Source organism: Gossypium raimondii, chromosome 8 (genome assembly GCF_025698545.1).
Source record: "Gossypium raimondii isolate GPD5lz chromosome 8, ASM2569854v1, whole genome shotgun sequence".
Lineage (NCBI taxonomy): Eukaryota > Viridiplantae > Streptophyta > Magnoliopsida > Malvales > Malvaceae > Gossypium > Gossypium raimondii.
Window position 1 is genome coordinate 51,834,338 of NC_068572.1, and position 22,217 is coordinate 51,856,554.

At 32.1% G+C, this 22,217-nt stretch overlaps 2 protein-coding genes across 5 annotated transcripts; both read left to right on the forward strand.

Annotated features, from left to right (window-relative positions):
• The first annotated feature begins 15,237 nt into the window (after nucleotides 1-15,237).
• On the forward strand, nucleotides 15,238-18,193 carry LOC105792037 (nudix hydrolase 8). Of its 2 annotated transcripts, none has more exons than XM_012620398.2 (9): nucleotides 15,238-15,852; nucleotides 16,013-16,287; nucleotides 16,533-16,598; nucleotides 16,902-17,039; nucleotides 17,151-17,228; nucleotides 17,326-17,376; nucleotides 17,488-17,522; nucleotides 17,633-17,741; nucleotides 17,837-18,193. In XM_012620398.2, the coding sequence occupies exons 1-9, from the start codon at nucleotides 15,714-15,716 to the stop codon at nucleotides 18,041-18,043; spliced, it is 1,098 nt and encodes a 365-aa protein (XP_012475852.1). In that variant the 5' UTR covers nucleotides 15,238-15,713; the 3' UTR covers nucleotides 18,044-18,193. The 2 variants fall into 2 exon arrangements, with proteins under 2 accessions (XP_012475852.1, XP_052490301.1); XM_052634341.1 differs by having other exon boundaries at nucleotides 15,705-15,852; nucleotides 15,965-16,287.
• Nucleotides 18,194-18,926: 733 nt separating this feature from the next.
• Nucleotides 18,927-21,433, forward strand: LOC105792038 (deSI-like protein At4g17486). Of its 3 annotated transcripts, none has more exons than XM_052634342.1 (5): nucleotides 18,927-19,119; nucleotides 19,521-19,720; nucleotides 20,084-20,371; nucleotides 20,646-20,732; nucleotides 20,924-21,433. In XM_052634342.1, the coding sequence occupies exons 2-5, from the start codon at nucleotides 19,573-19,575 to the stop codon at nucleotides 21,067-21,069; spliced, it is 669 nt and encodes a 222-aa protein (XP_052490302.1). In that variant the 5' UTR covers nucleotides 18,927-19,119; nucleotides 19,521-19,572; the 3' UTR covers nucleotides 21,070-21,433. The 3 variants fall into 3 exon arrangements, with proteins under 3 accessions (XP_052490302.1, XP_012475857.1, XP_012475858.1); XM_012620403.2 differs by having other exon boundaries at nucleotides 18,928-19,119; nucleotides 19,518-19,720; XM_012620404.2 differs by having other exon boundaries at nucleotides 18,929-19,119; nucleotides 19,518-19,720; nucleotides 20,652-20,732.
• The last annotated feature ends 784 nt before the right edge of the window (nucleotides 21,434-22,217 follow it).

Consider the following 22,217-nt stretch of genomic DNA (forward strand, 5'->3'; position numbering starts at 1 on the left):
TATTATTATTTTAATAAAAAATTCATTTTAGATGCATAAAAAATTTACCTCCATTATCATAATATAAAATTATTTGTAAAACCATCATTCTTATAATAGTTTACTTTGTTGTAGAACCAATTTTTATATTTTATTTTTATTCTCTAATACAATAAGAGAAGTTCACTCTTATCTAAACTAATTCCTATAATCTTTTGTCTCCAATTTTAGTAAAATTAGGAATATTCTTGAATGAATTAATCCAATAAATTGTAGTTAACATATGATTTTGTTATAAAATACTGATAATAATACAAAGAACACAAAAATAATAGATGAGAATAATAGTATACTCCTATATAGACTCCTCATTTTCTAATATATAAATAGGATAAGGGTTATAAGAAGATGAAAGATTGATTTAGATTTCAATAAAATGTTTAAATTTTATATAAAAATCTTAACAATATTTTATTAAATGAAAATAATCTCTAATAAATAAAATTGCATTTGTAAATTTTATTAAATATGTTATCTAAATTAAACTTATAAATATATTATAGTTTTTAATTTAAAAATATAAAAAGAATTTGAATATTATTTAAATCTCAAATGTTTTCATAGGTTTCTTAGATGTTGTTATAGGTGCATAACAACCACCTATTTGTCACATACAAAATTTTAACAGAGAAATGAAACTGTTAACTACACCTTATTTGGTTCATTTAACTCGAATATAAGAATGTTTATGAAAATAATATTACCTAAAAGTATATTTTATTAAATTTATTTTTCACTATACATGTTGAAACTCAAAATATTCTATTTTAGTTATAAACGAATGCAATATATTCTTAAATAAATGAACTGAAATTGAAGAGGAGAAGCTTCTCTTTCAATGAAATTAATAGTATTATTTTATTAAAATACATGATTTGTTATGATTAACATCAAATTGAATCAATCCTATAATGCAAACCCATCTCATCACTAATGTAAAATTGAATATTCCCTGGTTTAATATTTGTAGCAGATATAGCAGAGTTAGGTTTTTCCATAAAAATAAGTGGATGGAAGGATAGAAAGAAGGAGAGATATGGTTTTGACAACAATTAACAGGATGAAATGATAGGATTTGAGTACTGGTGAAGCATGCAGGTTGACAATTAACGTTGAATACTAGCTTCACTTTGCCAACCTGAAGCGGTAAAAGTCAGCTCTCAGATTTTCACTATTTTCATTCTATTTTTATAAAATTGAAAATGTATCACTCACCAGCGATGCACAATGGAAGGATTTCCGGCGTGATCTTTGGGAGGAAAAAGAACCCATTGTTCATCAACAATTAATAATGTAATCTGACAAACTCCTAATTAATTAAACTATAATTTACCCTATTATAATCAATTTATAGGACTTGGCATCATCTTTGCTTTGAACGCTATTTTGGCCATTCAATCCTGACCGTTGGATGCCGTCAGATCTTTACTCCTGTACCAGGCCTGCTTATCGGTTTGTATATTATATTAATATCGGTTGACGCAAAATGCATCTTTTGTTTTGAATTTCACCTTGTCAACTTTTATATGCAACTATCAAATCAAGCTTCCAAAATACGTAAATGGTCAATTACACATGTGGGGTTAAAAAATAAAAGTTAACTTATACTCGGTAGAAATTTCAAACTTTGAATGTAAAAACCATTTATTTCCCTTAAGAATGAGACGCTTTCAATGTGATAATATATAATTTTGGATACTAAATTAATTTCACTCTTTATTTTCAAACTCATTTGATGGTAATTTTCAATTTTTAAAAAAGTAATGGAGCATAAGTGAGGTTGTCAAAGTCTCATAAAGTTAGATTCCTTTCACAAGGATGGCCAAGTGACAGCAAGTTAAAAAGGCACTTCCTCGGACAAATAATTAGTTCAGTTAAATATTGGTGGAACGGTTAAGGTGGACTCTAGTAATGTTGTTTCAAGAAGAGTCTTGCGAGATCAGGGAGGAAAGTGGATTGCTTGGAAAATTGTTTAGTTTTTGAAGCTGAATTATGGGAAATTATGGATAGTTTGAATATTATGTTGAGTAGGAATTTTGAGAAAATATTGATATAGACTGACAGACAGCATGGAAGCAACGAAGGCTATATGGGATTGTTTCAAGACACCCTCAAACTCTACATTAAGACGACGAATTCATCAACTTTTTAAAAAAGGTTGAAAATTGACTTTTACAGTATGTTCTCAGAGAAAATAATAAGAATGCTGATTGCATAACTAAAATGAACTTTGATAGAGATAAAGGCTTGATGGTTATTGAGAAATCTTCCTTTTATTGAGTTAAAGAAATTTTCTCTTTTTTTTTTAAAAGTAAAAAAAAACATATTAGTTATTTCTTTTAATGAATTCAACGATTATAGACACCATACATCGAAAAAAAACCCTCGATTACGTTTTAGTAATTATATTTTATATAATTTTAAGGGGTGAACTCAAGAAAAGAGAAGGGCAACTTTTGAACAAATATGGTAATTGATATGGTAAAAAGCATTGAAATTTGCCACCAAAAGGTGAAAAAAAAAAAAGACCAAGTATGTCTGATTTGGTTTGCTCAAAAAAAGAAGTGAATGTTGACTATTGGGCTGACCTTAACTTCTTCATGCATTTGTCAATATCATGTATTTGGGCTTTACCCAATTCTTCCAAAACCATTGAAAACGAAGGAAAAATTATTTGGTTCACCTTCAATATAAATGTATTAAAAATGTCATAACTATAATTATAATCAATCCATCAAAATAGCTACAAGCTCAATTCAACTAATAATCGAATATAAATAAATAAAAACAATTCGAACAAGATATATATAACACGATTTAAACCAAATTTAATATGAATTGAAAATCCGTAGATAATAAAATTAAAATAAAACATCTTAAAATTTTCGATGTCTTAAAATTACCATTACATCAAGAATTCATTTGCAGGTTAAATAAAATTTCACGCTCCATTAAAAAAGTGACTTATGTGCTCAAGGTTTGGTAAATATAATTTATTAGCTTCATTTGTTAAATTAAAAAAGTATGACAAACTTGAAGATTAATAGCGATGGAGGCCTCATGAAAAACTTGAGCATGGCTACTTGTGGGGGAGTAATGCGTGACCATTATGGTAAGTGAGTTGCCGGTTTTTGCAAGAAGAGTTGGGACTACTACGGTGATTAAAGCAGAGCTTTGTGGGGGGGGGGGGGGGTTGATGGTTTAAATACAGCACGGTTGATTGAAGCGCAAAAGGTAATTCTCTTGGTTAGTAGGGCGGCAATTCAGCTAATTGGCAGGACATATACCGAAGCTTCGTCCAGTGCGTGCGTTAGGGCAATCCAGCAGATGTTGAAGCGGAATGGGGAAGTGAAGGTTGTGCATACTTAAAGAGAAGGCAATCGGCTAGCGGATACGATAGAGAATTTAGCACAAACAAGAAGCTTGGGATTTCATTTCTTTAGGGACCCTCCAGCTGAAGTTTACTCGTTACAAGCTGATAACGCATGCAGGAATAGTTCTAGGGTGGTGTTTCTCTAATCTGTTTGTTGATATATATAAAAATTATGATGTTGAAATTTGTTTAGAAAAAAAAAATCTATGACGTTAAACGAAGTTCTTGTTTCTTCATTTAATATTCTCATTTCCTTTCATGGAATATCCTATTTTGATTATTAGTATAATAATATAAGATCAGAAGTTTTGATGTCCTATATTCCTTACGCATTTGTCAATACCATCTCCCTTCCTCTATTATTCTCTCCTTTTCTTTTTTATCTTTAATTTTCAAAATCGTCATTCTTTTTCCCTTTTTTGTCTTTTATCAGTGAAAACATTGGTGACATTGACCCAAGATGAGAAGATAAATTTATCACAACGAGAAAGATGACACAGATTAGAAAAGGCAAAACTCCTATATATGTTCAAGAAAGAAGAAATATTCCAATATTGAAAATTACCAAATATTCATATTACTAGTTTGGTTGGGTCTCAATTAACAGACCCTAAAAGCAAAAAAAAAAAAAAAAAAAAATCATATTCTAAAAGTAGAATTAAAATGTTATGGAAGAAAATCTAGCATCAGCTGAGCAAGTATCTTTATAATTATGTTATTTTTAGTTATTTTAATTGTTGTAAAAATGTTGCGTTTTAAGTCTTTTCATTTTAAGAATACAATGCATTTTTTGTTTAAAATGGGTCGGTATAAAACGACTCATTTTTTATGGTCAATAACTGCTTAAGTGAAACGGTGCGGTTTGGAGAACACCTGGACTAATAAGTGCTAGGTTGTTTTGAAGCTGTTATTCTGACACCTTTAAGGCACCAATCAAGGAAAGGAGGGTGGTTAAGTAATTTTGTTGACAGAATTCTCAGTCTCTTTCTCTCTAATTCTCTCCATCTCTCTCTTTGTTGACAGAATTCTCAGTCTCTTTCTCTCTAATTCTCTCTATCTCTCTCTTTGTTTCTTCTACAAATTTTCTGTTCTTTTCGTTACAAGGTATCAAAGCCACTCTTTCCTCCTAACCAACGAAGGCGTCATCACCAAACTTCAGACGGAAATGGGACAGATACAACAGGAGCTACCTCAGTTGCAGTTGGAGGTTTCTCAAATTAACACCAAGATTGACCCGCATTTGAAGGACTTCCATGAAAATATCAAAGGTGAGATTCGTTCAGAACTTCATTCACTATGTGAACAACATTTTGGCCTGTCACCACCAGCTAGTGCTGTGGGAGCTAAGGTAGACAAGGGAAAATGCATTTTGGGAGGTCATCCCTCAAGGGCATTTAAGGAGCATCTAGCTATATCTCTTATGACATATATCAAATATATAAATACATCTACTTGAGTAGGTAGAACTAAGCCAGCAAACAAACTTTTAGGGTTGGATTGTCCACGTTTTAATGGGGTAGACTTTAGGAGTTGATGTTTAAGCTTGAGCAATTTTTTAAAGTTGAATGTGTGGGAGACCTAGCTAAGGTGAGAATGGTGATGCTTCACTTAGATGAGAAGGCTTTGGATTGGCACCACTTCTTTGTGTAGAGACAAGGGGGTTTGCATCAACTAACTTAGGAGACTTATGCTCGAAGATTACAGGAAAGATTTGGATCTGACACTTTCTTAGATCCTATTCTGGGTTGGTTACATTCAAACAACACGACTCCATGGATCTTTTTCATGATCGCTTTGTAAACTTACTGAATTAGCTGTAGCTGCTAAAGATCTATGCCCTGAGTATTTTTATCAACAACCTGAAACCCGAGGTCGGTCAATATTGAAGGTTTTTAAACCTCAAAACTTGGTAAAGGGGTACTTACTGGTTAGACAAGTGGAAGGCATATTGATGGACCATCAAAAAAGAGTGTTGCTATAAGTAGTAGTATAGGAACGTTTAAACCATTGCTACCTAGTGCTAAGGTGTATCAATATTCAAGTGGGGAAACATGATCTGGAGGATTGTCTACTCATCCTGTGAGTTAAAGAGCCTTGTCAAATCTCTATCACAAGTTGTAATAGATGAGAGGAGGAAAAAATGACTTCGTTTCTAGTGTGCTTCCAAATACACACCAAGCCACAAATGTGCCAAGTCACATTTATTCCAACTGGTAATCGAGACTCTACAAGATAGTGAAGATGATACTAAGAGTCCAACTGCTGAAAAGTTCTAGGATTGCAAGGAGCAGTTGGAACCAAGTGATCAAGACACAGAACCTACTTCACCGATTCTATCCTTACATGCTCTTTAAGGGTCTCAAGGGCACAACACAATGAGATTCTCAACTCATATTAGCCAAGTTTAGGTGATTGTTTTGGTGGACTTTGGAAGCACACACAACTTTCTGAACTCTAGGGTGGCTAGAAGGTTGAATATTCCAATAGAACAATATACTCCACAGACTGTTAGACTCTCTACACAAGAACTTTGTCGAGATGTCCAATGGGAAGCACAAGGCTCTAGCGTCAATACTGATTTTTTGATACCTCTAGTGAAGGGATGTGACCTTATGTTAGGTATCCAGTGGCTCCTGTCCTTAGGTTCCGCCATTTGGAATTTTGCTTTGTTAAGGATGCAGTTTGGCTATGGTGGCCAGACTCATGTTCTTCGAGAAATGTTCCTGGAAGCTTACAACTGATGTCGAAGGGTTAATTGTCCAAGTTTTTTAGTTTGGCAGGTTTGGGTCCTTTCCCTATGTTGCTTGCTTCCTGCCAGTAAATGTCTTTATCCTTACCTCATTCATAGCTAACGCCAAACTTGCAAGCACTCATTACTGAATTTGATGACGTGTTTCAATCACCCTCAGACTTACCTCCTATTAGACTACACGATCATCGAATTCCCTTGGTTGATGAGAGCCAAGTGGTGAAGGTCAAGCCCTCTAGGTATCCAGCAATCCGGAAAACTGAGATAGAAAAGCTTTTCCAAGAAATGCTATAGGCTGAATTGATTAGGGACAGGAATAGTCCATTTGCTTCACCTGTTGTGATGGTGAAAAAGAAGGATGGCAGTTGGCAGTTGTGCATTGATTACAAACAACTCAACTAACTGACCATCAAGTACAAGTTCCTTATACCTGTTATTGAGCAGCTAAAATGGTGAAGGTTGCCTATAAATTGAAGCTGCCTAAGGGAGTCAGAATCTACTCCACCTTCCATGTTTCTCAATTGAAGAAACATGTAGGAACAACAATTAGCTCACTTGCATTACCCCCTGTAGGTCTAGATGGGGCCTTTCTGAAAGAACAAGTAAGGGTTTTAGAAAGAAGGATGACAAATAAAGGGAACTAGACCATTACTAAAGTGTCAGTTGAATAGAGGGATACGTTTCTAGAGGATGCAACTTGGGAGAATTGGAATGAACTTCATCAGAAATATCCTTCTTTTGATCTTTGAGGACAAAGATCATCTCTATGAGAGGAGTATTTGTTATGGAAGAAAAGTCTATCAACAGTCAATCACCAGCTGATCATCACAAATGTCTTTATAATTATATTAATTTTAGTTATTTTAATTGTTGTAAAAACTTTGCATTTTGAGTCTTTTTATTTTAAGAATATGATGCGTTTTTTATTTAGAATAGGTTGGTATAAAACGACTCGTTTTGATGGTTAGTAACCGTTTAAGGAAAACGGTACAATTTGGAGAACACTTGGACGAATAAGTGTGAGGTTATTTTGAAGCCGTTATTCTGACACTTTTAAAGCATCAATCAGGGAAAGAAAGGTGGTTAAGGAATTTCATTGACAAAATTCTCAGTATCTTTCTCTCTAATTCTTTTAACTCTCTTTCTCTCTCTCTCTGTTTTTTCTGCAAATTTTCTATTCTTTTCGTTACATAAAAATAATATCATGTTACACATCATTCATTAGAAAAAGATTTTGATGAATTACAAGAGAAGGATAGGAAGAAGAAAGAACCTACAACTAGAGGGATGAGAGTGATGAACTCTTAAAATATAATTTTTCAAGAAAAGAAAAACAACATAAAAACAAAACCCTAAAACAAACATTGAAGAAAAAAAAGAAACTATGATAGTTGAATTCAAGAAATTAGTCATTAATGAGAGAGAAAAATATAAGGCCTGAAAATATAAACACAATTTTTTTACTTAAGTTAGTGTAAAAAGTTGTAATTGGTGATTTATTAATATGTGTATTAATTTTTTTTATAACTAAATTGTTCGTGTTAGTTGCACATCTCTGATGCATCACCAATTGTAGCTCACTTTGTAACTGAACTTGTCATATATGTTGGCATACTTTTGACTGAAAAATCTTGGTTTGATTCTTACATCATTTTGAGAGTCTTAAGAGAATATAATAGATAGGATCACATTGAATATTAGTTAAGTAATGACTCTTTTTGAATATTTCATGTGTGATGGTATTACCTTAAGTGAAGAGGTCTAATTTTTTTTTATATAAAAGTTCAATCTTTAAAGACCTTTGTTTATTTTATGTAATATAAAATTCTTATTAAAGCACAATTTAGGGCATATCACGTTCACAATAGCCGAAGATTTGCAAGCCTATAATGTCTATCTAATGAAGGCTTTCTTACTTGATTTTGTATGAATTAAAGAGCACCTATTTGTTCATTGTAAAGAACTTGTTTTTAATGCAATTACTTTGTAAACAAACTATTTTCATAATCAGTTTGTAACTAAACTTTTAAAGAAAAGTTTTAAGGAGGAGAGTGATTATATAGGAATGAGATTACAACATAGTGAATGAGTTGAACCTAAACCACATCTTATACTGTTAATACATAGTGGATTACTCTCAAAGCAATGCCTTGTAGATGTAGGAAAAAGTTTTCGATTTACATAACCAACTATTGTGTCCATTTCTATTTTTATTTTTTAGTTGTTCATCTAGTTGCAACTTAACTAACAATTGTTAAAGAACTTAACGTTTTACAATTGGTATCGATGCTAGACAATTGGTGTACTATGTGAAGATCTTAATATTAAAGAACTTAGGACCTTTTACGCACACTAGAAGGCCGAGATGGGGCGTTTATCAAGTCAATGGACAAGATATCTTAGAAATCTATACTAACTAGTTGAGAGCCTTCTACAATTGATATTAGTGGTGTAAAAACTCCCAAGCCAGAATTTATTTGGACTTTTGAGGAAGATAAGTTGGTTAATGCAAATTGAAAAACACTTAATGCCAAATTCAATGGCGTAAACCCTCAAGGGTTTAGGAGAATCTCCAACGATCAACTTCAAAAGAAGTTTGGGCAATCCAGCAAACAACACATGAAGGAATCAATTCTATCAAACAATCCAAACTCCAAATGTTAAAAAAACCAGGTGTAAGACTCTCATAATACTTGATAATGAATAATCATCAAATTTCTATACAAAACTCTGTGATATATGTTGGATCTGGTGCATTGAGTGTAGTATATTCGTTTGTAAACTTGTACTTTTTTTGAACAGATTGGTTAATAAAATAATTCATAGATTACATTAATATACTTTGTATAATTTTCCTCATGTGGTTTTTTCAAGCAAAGCAAAATATAAGAAAATATTGGCTCACTGGTTGTCTAATGAGTAAACTAATACTAAGCGGTATTAAGTGGTCGGATTGTAATACAAAAAGACAAATTATATTAGTAGGCAAACCTAAACATGTCTTTAGTCTAATCGAAAATGAGAAAATCAATTGAAATATTAATATGTCATCTATCAAGTCCAATCGAGGAAATGCATTGTCTTAGGCATCAGAGCAGATGACTCCCAGAAGATAGAGACATAGATGTGACTGACTGGACTGACAATACATCGGATTGGACCCAAGAAGAATAGATTTTTAATACGTTTATGAATTTATTCACTTGTGATGTTTATAGTATAGCATACCTAAATCTGAAGTGGATGTTGGACTATATATGTGTGACTCGTATACTTTGATGTAAGCAAAACCTGAGTTCAAATAGACAAAAATTCATTGTCTAAAGACATTCAAACATAGAAGCAAAAATAGGAAAATAGGGGAGATTGGTCTCGAGACATAAATGAGTTTGCCTTGAGACACAACATATAGTGTCTCGAGACATGTTAAATTCAAAGCTAAAAATCTCAAAATTATTTATGACCTGTCTCAAGACATGGAGACCCCTGTCAGGGGTCTCGAGACATAAATTTGAAATTTAACATTGGAGTTTGGATTTCAATCCTAACTCTGAAATTAACCTGTATAATCCCCGTAATGTGATGAAATGAAATCAATGAGTGTTTAAATGTATGCATATGAATTATTTTGATGATTGGATTGAATGTATTTGTGTTATAGTAGCTTGAGTTGCTTTGGCGACTTAATGTGACATTGCACATTCGGGTTCGACGATTAGGTTTGATTTGGGGTGTTACATCACCTATCCTTAAAGGCTACTACTATGCATATATAGTACTTTAGTAGTGAGTATTCCATGCACATGATTGGGAATCGAAGCTGCCTCAAGGAATTTCAAGAAAAACATAAAAGGAAAGTGACATTTGGTGATGGTAAAAAGGGAAGAACCTTTGGCAATGGGGATCCTCAATGTTGAAGGAATGTCACAATGCTAAAATGTGTTTTTAGTGGAAGGTTTCAAAGCTAACCTGATTAGTATCAACCAATTATGTGACCAAGGTATGTTGGTGAGCTTTACAAAGGAAAGGTACAAGGTAACTGGTAAATTATATAAGTACGTTATGGAAAGGGTTAGGACATTTGATAATTGTTATGGTAACTTGTAAAACTGTAGAAGAGATTGGTCAAATTCTTGAAGAACCATCATAGCCTAACAAAGACGTAGTATTTCATCATTTGTTGATGTAGTAATCCAGCAACAACCATCTAATGTTTATCCTAGTATTCCATAGTTTTTTGAAAAAAGTTATTGAAGTAGAAGAAAAATTAGAACAAATTATTGGTGGTGAGGCCATTTCTAAAGACTTGAGGTAGTTGTAACCTCAGTTACTACAACACCTACAACTCAAAAAAGAACCAAGGCTACAGTGACCAAGCCAATTGAGTCAAAATATGCCAAGGTGAAAGTTCTTGGTAAGAGAAAGAAACCACTCATTCTTGAAAAGTTCCTGGTAAGAGAAAGAAACCATTCATTCCTAAGGTTCCTAAGAAGAAGTGAGTTTAAAAGAAGAGAAAAGCCCTTGTTATGGCAGAAGATGGTGTGCCACTTGTTGAATTGACACCACAAGTAACAAAACATTGATCCAAGAGACCTAGTACCCTTCCTTGTAAAGAAAAGAAATAAAAAGCTCAAATTGCTAATGTACAAAACATTCTAAAAGAAACTATTGAAGCTGCAAAACTTGCACTTGAACCAAAAAAACTAAGATTCCTTATTTTAGTTTACGCAATAAAGAATGAAGCTAATGGCTCAAAAAGGCTTTATCAATGAAAAGAATGTTTAGGAAGATGAGATTTTTTTTAGCATGGAATTGAAATCATTCTGGAGGGGAATGATCTAATGTTCTCATTGGCCTATGCCAAGCCCTATGTCAAGAATGTGGTGCTTGAATTCTATGTAAATATCCACAAGGTGATCATTGATAAATATTATAAGCACTTTATATAGGCTTATGTGTGCGAACACTACTTCACTTTTAGCTTTACAACCATCAACAAGTTTCTACCCTATACAAGAGAATATGCTGATAAGTTTCTCCTTGACTATGATCACTTTGCATCACAACTTACCAACAAAGTCAAATCCATTTGGCCCAAAAGTTAAGATTTCAAGGATTGGCTACGATCACAACTATACAAGAGAAGATGCAGATAAGTTTCTTCACTACAAGCTATTGCAACCAAGAATTGGCTACCATCCAAACAAAACATGATTGTCAAAGGTTTTAAATCTTACATCACTTTGAGGATTTTAAGCAACAATTTAGTGGATTAGATCACGTTGAATACCAATCAAGCAATGACTCTTTTTGAAGACTTTATGTGTGACCGTGTTATTTTAAATGAGGAGATCTAGTTTCTATAGAAGTTCAATATTTGAATTTCTCTGATTATTTTATACCATATAGAAGTTTTATTGAAGCACGATTTCAGGGCCTATCATGTTCATACTAATTGAAGATTAATTGCAAGCCTATAACGCCTATTTAAAGAAGGTTTGCTTACTTGATTTTGCAAAAATTAAAAAGAACACTTATTTGTTCATTGTAAATAACTTGTTTTTAGTGCAATTGCTTTGTAAACAAATTGTTTTGATGACAGTTTATAATTAAGCTTTGAAGGAAAAATTTTCACTAAATAGTGATCTTATAGAAGTGAAATTACAACTCAATGAATAAATTAAACTTAAATAACATCTTGAATTATTTTTAGATATCACCCTACATACGTATCCATTTCTACTTTCATTCTTTTAATTGTTGATCTCATTACGATTTAACTAGTTGAACAATAACTCACCATTTTTTTTTGTAAAGAACTCATTATTTTAAACCGATTAGTTAAAAGATATTATAATTTGTAATATTTCTACCAAATGAGACATGATTGTCACAATTTAGAGTTGTTGATATCATTATGTTGGCTGACAAAAATGGGTAGATAATACTGTGGATGACTGTTAGAACGGTAGCCCCCAAAACACAAAAACCAAGAACATGTGATTATAAACACAATTGTTTGTTTGGTGGCTTACATATATAATTCTCCAATAGATAAATGATGGTGTTTCCTTAGTAACTCAAGGTTGCCGAAATTATTTTATCTCTAATGAAATCCCCGTAAGCTTTTGTTTTGTGATAAAGAAATTCACAGCCTTTTGGATCCTATACATCCTCATTCCTCAACAATAAATTACATGGTTACTAAATTATTAGTAAATTTATGTTTCAATTACTTAACTTTAAAAGGTTATAAAATTGTTTGAAAGTTTTCATTTAAACCATTTGGTGTTAAAATTGCTCTTATATGGCCTTCTTAGTTCCCATTACCTGTACCAATCAAAAGTTCTTCTTCCATTTCTCTTTTACAGTTCAATTTTTTTTCATAAAACAATTTTAAACGCTATGAATCAATGAATCAAAACTCAAATAGTTTTCTTCTTTGAACTCCGACATTGATCGTCAGATCAACTTAGAATTAATATATGTTCTTTTACTCATCAATGGGTATTAATACACCATACCAATTGTCAAATTTTCACTAGCTGAATTTTTAAAAACTTAACAACTTAATGACTTAAATAAAAAAACTTTCGAATAGTTTAATAATTCAAATGAAACTTTTCTATTAATTTAGTGGCCATTTTAAAATATATTAAAATTGAATGACTAAAACATAAATCTGTTAATAATTTAATATAATTTTCCTTAATCAATTTGAAAACAAATTAACCTAAGTGATGTCTACCCTAATTTCGTGGTCTTTCAAAAAAAAAAAAGAATTTGTATGTATGGTTGGATCATTGGTGGATCCAACTCTCTTTTGTTTGTTGTAATAAGAAGAGGCGTTTTGTCCTAAAATATTCTATGATTTTTACTTTGAGAGAAAGAAATAAAAAAAGAATACATGATCACTTAATCAAATACCATCGTTGGATTAAAAGAAAAAAACTTTAATTAATTTTAATCAATTAGAGCTGACATGTATTAAAATTAGCGTGAATTATTTTACTATTAAATTTATATTTTGGAAAAGTGGAAAACAGTTAGGTGAGGTGGTTGGGTCCATTCACATACGCAATAAATTAAACGTGATACATGTGAACCCTTCCCTTTGTAGTTTTTTAAAACAAATTAGTGGCGATTAATGTAAGATCAAGGAAAAAAGCATTGTTATTATGAGATTGATTTTGGTAGCCGTCACTATCATTCATTTCAAGTGGTCATGCAAAGTATTATATGGGTTCCCCACTTATTTCATAATTAAATAAACTATCCAACTAATAAAATTCGCTGGATAAATAAGATGTGTCATTTCATCACAAATTCTGATGACTGTACTACTATACTATAATGTTTCCTGCTGTATGGGACCAAAACTTTTTCGATAATAGCAGCACCAGAAAAACAAGTGTCCAGCAGTTCTCTCAAAAGCCTCCACCAGACATCAGAAACTCACGTGCGGTAATGCCATCCACGCAATTTTTACTCACTAAACCAAAAAATACTTAAAAAATAAAAAGAATGCTACTGCGATAGTTTCACGCGCGCGAGAAAGGTGTGCAACCACGCGACAATATAACACACCATTTTTTCCTGATTTAGGGATTTAATGGTTCTAGGTAGGAAAAAATATTGTATTAAAATGAAAGATATATGCTTTAAATTATATCAAGTGTATAGTTTTTTAAAAAGAGTATAAGCCAAATAATATTGTCATAAAAATATTTATAATAAAACTTAAAAAAATTTCATAATCATACCAGAAATAAAATCAACGAATTTCCTTTTAGTAAATTACAATATTAATTAAGACAAAACTCAAACAACAAATATAACGAGTGTGACTTAAACTTAGCCCACACTTGAGATAATGAATACCCTTGACCATCAGACCATCTCATGATTAAAGTTCTTTTTAATTTTTATTTATTTAATCTATTTGAAAACCGGGCTTAAATCTATAGTTTAACAATAAATTATCTGACATATGGCTAATATTTATATTTAGTTGTGGAAAGAGAGGAGAATATGCTTTGCTTTTCCATTGTATTCTTTCACATTAAGAATATGCTTAAGGTTACATTAGCGATAATTTTTGGGTTATTTATTAAATAAATTCAACACCAATAAAATTTGTTCGATTATTTATGTTTAAAATAAATTTATTTAATAATTTAAAACTTATTCATTATTCAGTTATTACATAATTAATAATATTATTATTTGTGATTGAAGTTATTCGGTTACATAAAATTTATTTATAATTGAAGTTATGAAATATGCAATATACTAATACGATCCAACATTATTTTGTATGTTATACTTAAAATATATTTTTAGAACACTAGATGTCTTCTCAACTACATTTCGAAACTTTTGAAACTTGAAATATTTCAAATTAAAGAGTTCACAAACTGTCTATGGTATTTGTTTAGGGCACCATTCTCTCTAATGGTACCATATCCCACGATATGATGTAAGATTTTTTTTTTCTATTTGCATAATTAACATCGATATTATAATATTTGAGTTCATGGTCTAAATAGTCTTTAGCTTTAATTATAAAACTTACATAAACTTAATTTGGAGAAAATTTTATACTAAATTATATCACTTTTTATAATATCTAAATTAAATAAAAATAATATAAAATTTAAAATATATAACCTTTATTAAAAAATATAAATTGTCCAAAACTTTCATAATACTTTTTATAAATAAATTATGATAAAAACAATAACACTTTTATGAATAAATATATTATTTTATAATATATAACATGTATATGAATTTGGTCATAATCTTTTATAAATAAATATATCATAAATGTAATTTATTTTTATAATAATTTTTACCATAACCATGCCAAACATAAATAAGTGTTGGTGCTTATAATTTATATAAAAGTAATTTTTTCTTAAAAATTGAATTTGAGAGTAATTATTGTGATCTAATTACTTCCAATTTAGTGGGAGCCACAATTAAAATAGCTACCAAACAAATCAGTTCCCAAGTTCCCTCTTTTTTCATTCATTTCAGCCGATCTTCATATATATAAAGTTGGCACTTTCTTTTTGATTGTCATCCATCACCCAACACCCATTTCTCACCACAGCTTCACCAAACACATCACTCTTAACTTATTTTAACTTTATTCATTTTGTTTGCTTAATTTAGGTAAAGATTGTATAGGCTTACTCATGGCTTACGAGGCTTGTCTCCAGCATTAAACCTTGTTCCAAGGATTCTCTTCATCAAGCTTCATGTGTTTGTTTGTTTGTTTTCGCCCCTCTCACTACATTTTCAAAGTGATGTTTTAATTTCTCAAGCAATCTCTTTGGCCAATCCGTTGTCTTTGGAAACGTTAAATTCTATAAATCTTTCTTGTTTTCTGGAATCAAAATTATTCTGATAGTTACAATCGTTTTGTTTTTATATATGTCAGGATAATTTATATGTATTAAGCAGTTAGGGTATCGTTAAACCAGTGGGGGTTTAGGTCAGGGTTAGTGTTTAAAAGTCGTTTGAGAGTTTTGCATACTGACATAAATGGAGTGCAGCTTTTTTAGTTCAAAGTATATGCCAATGTCTGAGATTGCACATCTTGGAAGGACAAATTCAAGCCAGTTTTCGAGTTTCAGGCCATTGGTTGAAGTTAAATCCACCCCACACTTCAGTTCTTGCAGAGGTAATTCTAAATTCTTATATGTTCAGTCACTTCAATTTTTGTCCGATTCCTGATGTAAAACAGAACATGAAGTTGAGGATTAGTTGTCCTGTTTTGATTCTGTTTCATGTAGGGAAATGATTAGCTTAAGATGCCATTGATTGGAAAGTAATGATTTCAGGTATATCTCCGAAGGCTTCTCATTCAAGTACTCCGAACTACAGTTATGTGCCAAAGCAAGCTGTCAGTTCAGTTGATGAAGAAAAACTTGGAGCAGGAAATTTATTATATCAGATTAATGGCACAAATTCAAGTTTGTTTTCGAGGAAATTGAGAATATTGGATTCTTTTGATGATGAATATGGTGGAGTCATTGTTGATTCAGAAAGATTACCAGCTAATCCAAATGTCTTTGCTTCCATGCTTAGTTTCTCAATTTCTCACTGGAAATCAAAGGTGATATAAATCTCTGTCTGTGCTTTGTTTTCTTTGCCTCCCAAGTCTTTAACCATATTGCTTCCCTGTATTTATATTGTGACGGGTATGTCACAACCTTTGGTGACCAAACCTTGAGAGACATGTAGGTAGTTAAGGACATTTTTAGGTGAAGTCATGACATAAAAATGCAACTTTTTATTATCAAGAGAAGGCCGGACAGCAGTAAGTTTAGGATATTACTGATCTTAATTCATTATCTGCAGGGAAAGAAGGGAATTTGGCTGAAGTTGCCAGTGGAAAAATCAGATCTTGTTCCAGTTGCTGTCAAGGTATCTTCCAGACATTAAAACATGGCACAAATGTTTCACTGGCTTCACTAAACCGATGTTATCCAGACTTGAGTGCTCATAAACTACATATGTGTCTTATATGATGTCATCCCTTATAAATGTTGGATACTGATACTTTTAGAGAAAATTGAGAGATTGGAAGTAGATGAGAACTTAAGGGGTTGACAATTAGCACTTAGGTTGGATGAATTGACAAAAAGTTGAGGGAAAGAAGGTGAAACTGGAGAAACATTTTCCCTATATTTTGCATTCAATTCACTCTTTCATTAATCTTCGATGCAGGAAGGGTTTGAATATCACCACGCAGAGAGAGGATACGTAATGTTAACTTACTGGCTACCTGAAGGACCCAGCATGCTTCCTGCCAATGCTTCACATCAAGTAGGCGTTGGAGGATTTGTCATCAATGACAAAAACGAGGTACCATATCACTTGCGCTTCAGCTGACACTGCAGGAAGAGAAGAACCATTATTAAGTTATCTGTCTTAAAGTTGAGTTATAATTCAATCATTTGCAATGATCAACTACAGGTTCTTGTAGTACAAGAGAAATACTGTGCTCCCCAATTTGTTGGACTTTGGAAAATACCAACAGGTTTCATTGTTGAGGTATAGTTATTTGGTTTGAATTCTATTGAAAGAAAGTAGAACTCAAAATCAAAGCAAAGATTTTTTCAATCAATACACTTTTAATTTGGTTTGGCAGTCAGAGGAGATATTTACAGGCGCTGTAAGAGAAGTCAAGGAAGAAACTGGGGTAAGTATTTCTGTTTGATAGATCTCCTTTTAGGTACTATTTTGAATTAGATCTTATTGTTAGTTCAAAGTATTTAAAGAGTCTGATTAGGCTAATGCGTTGTACTTGCAGGTTGACACTGAATTTGTGGAAGTAGTAGCATTCAGGTAACAGATTACTACTGATATTTTTGATGTCATCGAATCCTATCGAAAGTTTCTTGTATGGTAATCCATGTAATATAAATTTTTGGTATCTGGTCCTTAATATTTGGCAGGCATGTGCACAATGTAGCCTTTGAAAAGTCTGATTTGTTCTTCATCTGCATGCTAAAGCCTGTATCAACTCACATTATGGTTGACGATCATGAAATTCAAGCAGCCAAAGTAAGTTCCTCCCTACCCACACGTATTCGAAAAGAGATGTTTAGTGCTGTGAAGCAGATATCTTGTTGATACTATTAGATTGGCTATTATTGCAGTGGATGCCATTAGTTGAGTTTGTGGAGCAACCATTGATTCAACAGGATTGTATGTTCAAGAAAGTGATTGATATCTGCGTTGAGCGTCTGGGGAAGCGTTATTGCGGGTTATCTGTACATCAAGTGGCTTCTGCGTTTGATGGCAAAACATCGTCTCTGTACTATAATGTCATCGACTCACAACATAACAACTGTATAGGCAACTGAAACAGATTCTGATCTCATTGCCTAGTGAATGAACTTTCTAATCCACGGGAAGCTTGAGAACTACACGATTTATGACCTGTAATTACCAATATCTTAGTAATGTACATATTATGACTTTGAATGTAAGATCATGAGATCTTGTATTGATAATTGAGGATTCCAGGGAATGCTTACATTTGACGTTAACTCTTCAATAGTGGAGAGATTAATCAGGGAAAAAATGAATATTAGGTTAAGCAGCAATGTTATAAAACATATAAATATCCGCTAATTAATTATTTTCTGTTGGCAAACCTAAGCATATTTAGTTGGTAGTTAATAATATGTCTGCAAATTCTCTTGTCCCAAACTTGGAAACTAATATTGATGTTTTGGGACCTGTAGTCGTCACATGACAATATGCTATAATGCTGGCCAAAACAAAGCTTAAAGTGGTCATAAGAAATTATTACTACTAAATGTCACAATAATGACGATTAATTTGTACATTTTATTACACATAATCATTTTAAATCTACCCAAAATGATAATTCTCTTTAAAATTTGTAAAATATAATGATAAAATTTCATTTTAACTCCCTTAAATTTATAATTTATTTTATATAAATATATAACATTATATTTTACATTGAATTTCAAGAAATAAAAACTCTTTGAATTATTTATGATATTTAACTTTTAAAAGGAAATAAATTCCTTTTCTTTCATCCACTAATTGTTTTGAAAGCTAAAAGCAAACAAAAGAAGATCAAAGTCAAATAATTATCAACAGATTAACTCCTTAATCCAAGCTATTTCTCTAATATTTCTTTTAACTATTTTAAATAATTAATTGATAATTGAAATCCTAAAATATAAAATAAATGTTATGACCAGAGTTCTTTACCTTTTTTATACCAAACAAATCAAGCTTCAACTCCACTTTACCTGTGAAAAAGCTTCACTCATTCATTCATGCATCTCTTTTTTTTTCCTCTAAGAAGAACAAGAGAGTTGCTTGAATTGAATTGCCTCAAAACTCTTTGATGTCTGTCCCAAAGCTGTTTCCTTTAACTTCTCTTTGTCTCCTGTTCTCGGTAAGCTACAAAGCTTCAATTTTTCCCTAATATTTCATTTTTTATGCTTTCATTATTGTAATTTCCTGGATTTATGGCCGTCTTTCACTATATTAGTATTCAAATGTTTAGTTCGTTGATTTACTCGTATTTTTTTATTTGGGATTCCTGGGAAAACCCGGGAAAAGGGAAAGTTGATTCCTTTACCTCTTACTTTTCTCAAATTGGAAAAATCCCAACTCTCAAAACCTGTTACTTTTCATTTGTTTTGCTTTTTAACCAAAATTAATTCTTGGGGATTTCGTCTTTCTGGGTTTATATGCTTAGACTTCTAAGTAGTAGATAATTATTTGTATAATAACCTAATCTTGACTCCTTGTTGATACAACCCTTATATTTGTTTTCATGGTTTGGTGCAGAAGAAGAGGAGCCTGTGATATAGATTGAAGAAGCAAGTTAGATTTAAAAAGGACAATGCGGTTGTTTCCATCGAATTCGAGTAAGGGTCAGAGTAATGGTGGAAGCAATCGTGCTTTGTTGTATCTCAATGTATATGACCTCACACCTATAAATAACTACCTTTACTGGTTTGGGATTGGGATATTCCACTCGGGTATAGAAGGTATTATTTCTCCTTTATGATAATTGTATTGTTTGTTTTTTTTTATATTTTTTCATTTGAACTTCGATTTTGCTGTTCAGATATAGATATTATTAAGTTGATTTGCATAAATAGCTTTGGACATACGGGCATGGCAGGATGTGATAGGGTTTTCCATACCGAAACTCTTTATATGCATAGAAATCCTTACCTTGATGGCATTAATTAATTTCATTTTGCTATCACTGTTTAATAAATTTGTTGAGGGTTACCAGCTTATGATGATTTGTCATTTATTCGAAGTTAATGTTAACCTTTGATTTTCTCCCTCCTTTTATTTTCTAATTTCTGTGGTTTTAACCTATTCTGCACTAATTTAATCAGTACATGGTTTGGAGTACGGATTTGGAGCGCATGAGTACCCTACAAGTGGGGTGTTTGAAGTGGAACCAAGAAGTTGTCCTGGCTTCATCTTCAGAAGATCAATATTATTGGGCAGCACTAACTTGTCTCGTTCAGAATTTCGGTCACTTATGGAGCAGCTTTCCCAGAAATACCATGGGGACACGTACCATTTAATTGCTAAGAATTGCAACCATTTCACCAATGAAGTGTGCATGCAGCTAACTGGAAAGCCTATTCCTGGATGGGTAAATAGGCTGGCTCAATTAGGTGACAAAATTGTCTGCTTTCATTTTAATGTTATCTTGTACTTAATCACTTAACCACGATGACTTCTAATGGCTTTAGATCGCATATCCGTATGGCATGGTTATAAAAGTTATCTCATTGTTAGATATTTGAATGTCTATACTTATATTTCTTCATTTTTTGAAGAATTTTGAATGATGGGATGAAGTAGCTCCCAACTCTTCTTTCTTCTAGTATATGTATGGGTTTTTGTACTTCATGCAATAATTTGATCTGATGAATGAAGTTTTTGAAGTTTCAGGTTCATTTTGTAACTGTCTACTTCCAGAAAGCATTCAGGTTACTGCAGTTCGACATCTTCCTGATCATCCAGCATATTCCGGTAAGCTTCTTCTAGCAACCATACCATTTACCATTTTTTACAAGTTTCACCCATATGCTTGCAAATGATTCAGAAGTTTGGTTACTTTCAATATGAATTCGTACTGGATCCTCGGTGATGGATCAAAAAAGCAATTGCTCGCCGAGGTTATTGACGATTATGTTTTTGATCAAGCTATTTTTCCAACGCAGATGATGAAAGATCAAATTCTGCTGCAACATCTTTAACAGGAGAGAGCGATGAAGAGGATGCAGATCATCATCTCTTGACTACACAAAATGGTGATGTCGCATTTCTAAAAGAGAAGCCACTGAGGTTTGCCAAAGAACTCCTCTGATTTTTCCTCCAACTATAACTGTTTCTGTTGCGAGTCGTTCTACCATGTGGTCCAAAATGCCACACCGAATATATCAGAGCGCTTCAAGGTACTGCAATGACGCTGATGACTTCCTTTTCATTCTTAAAGCATGATAATGCCCCAACTTATTCCTTTACTAGTGTGACCATTAAAGCCAAATATTTAGATTCTGTATTATTAGTTGCATTTCCTTTCTCCTTGTGAGGAAATTATAATAATTTTCTGGTTTCTTTTGTTGATGGGACATGAGTTCTTGGGTGTGTTTCTAGGTTAGTTTAAGCCAAAAGCCATTGTTTATAATTGACAACATTTACCGACTGAAGTAAGCTTCTTTTGTTTTGAAGATGCAATAACTACCAGTTACACTCGATCGAGTAATTACAAGTCACACTAATAATCAGAATATATCTAGACTAAAAGACGGTTGTGACTTTTAACTCAACCATAGCGGCTGCAAAAATGCCGTTTATGCCCGTTTCCGGATGCGAGAGAGAGAGAGAAAGAAAAAGGAGAAACTCGTTTTTCTATAAAAAAAAATTGCAATAAGAACAAAAAGTCAAACCCAAAACCCCTCCAAGTCTCCAACAAGGAGCAAAAATAAAGAGATTTTTCAATCTTCCCGTGGTTCAGTCGAAATGTGGGGGAGTCTGCAACTATAAAAAAAGCTTCCCCTGTGATGAAAAGTAAGGGAAAGAATCATCCTTTCCTTTGTTTGAATAGCTCAATTTTTAATTGGGTACATTATCTGGGTGGTCACCCAACTTTTCAACTAATGTGGGTCTGTTTTTTATTTGCACATTTTATCAATTTAATCCTAAATCTAAAAATTTAACAAATTTAACCTCAGTATTACAAAATTTTTTATTTAGTTCTAGTTCTAAAAAATGAGTTCATATTTTATTAATCAAACAATAATTTTGGATGCAATCAATGCTAATTATAGAGGTAAATATCAAATTCACACACTAACTTAGATTTAATGTGCAATGTGATATGTAAACTTTAATTTAATTTGATTTTGATTCAATTATAAATATTTAAAATAAATAAATAAATTCAACAGTTTTCATGTTAAGCAAATAATTTTATTTTTTGTATAGGCAAAAAGTAAACCTAAAATAGTACTA

What these genes read in the sequence shown, in the direction of transcription:
- LOC105792037 (XM_012620398.2), top strand. Translation starts at nt 15,714, where the DNA reads ATGGAGTGCAGCTTTTTTAGTTCAAAGTATATGCCAATGTCTGAGATT. An exon ending in TTGTTCCAGTTGCTGTCAAG is followed by an intron (nt 16,599 to 16,901) that starts GTATCTTCCAGA and finishes TCTTCGATGCAG; the next exon opens with GAAGGGTTTGAATATCACCA. An exon ending in CAACAGGTTTCATTGTTGAG is followed by an intron (nt 17,229 to 17,325) that starts GTATAGTTATTT and finishes TTGGTTTGGCAG; the next exon opens with TCAGAGGAGATATTTACAGG.
- LOC105792038 (XM_052634342.1), top strand. Translation starts at nt 19,573, where the DNA reads ATGCGGTTGTTTCCATCGAATTCGAGTAAGGGTCAGAGTAATGGTGGA. An exon ending in ATTCCACTCGGGTATAGAAG is followed by an intron (nt 19,721 to 20,083) that starts GTATTATTTCTC and finishes TAATTTAATCAG; the next exon opens with TACATGGTTTGGAGTACGGA. An exon ending in TGATCATCCAGCATATTCCG is followed by an intron (nt 20,733 to 20,923) that starts GTAAGCTTCTTC and finishes TTTCCAACGCAG; the next exon opens with ATGATGAAAGATCAAATTCT.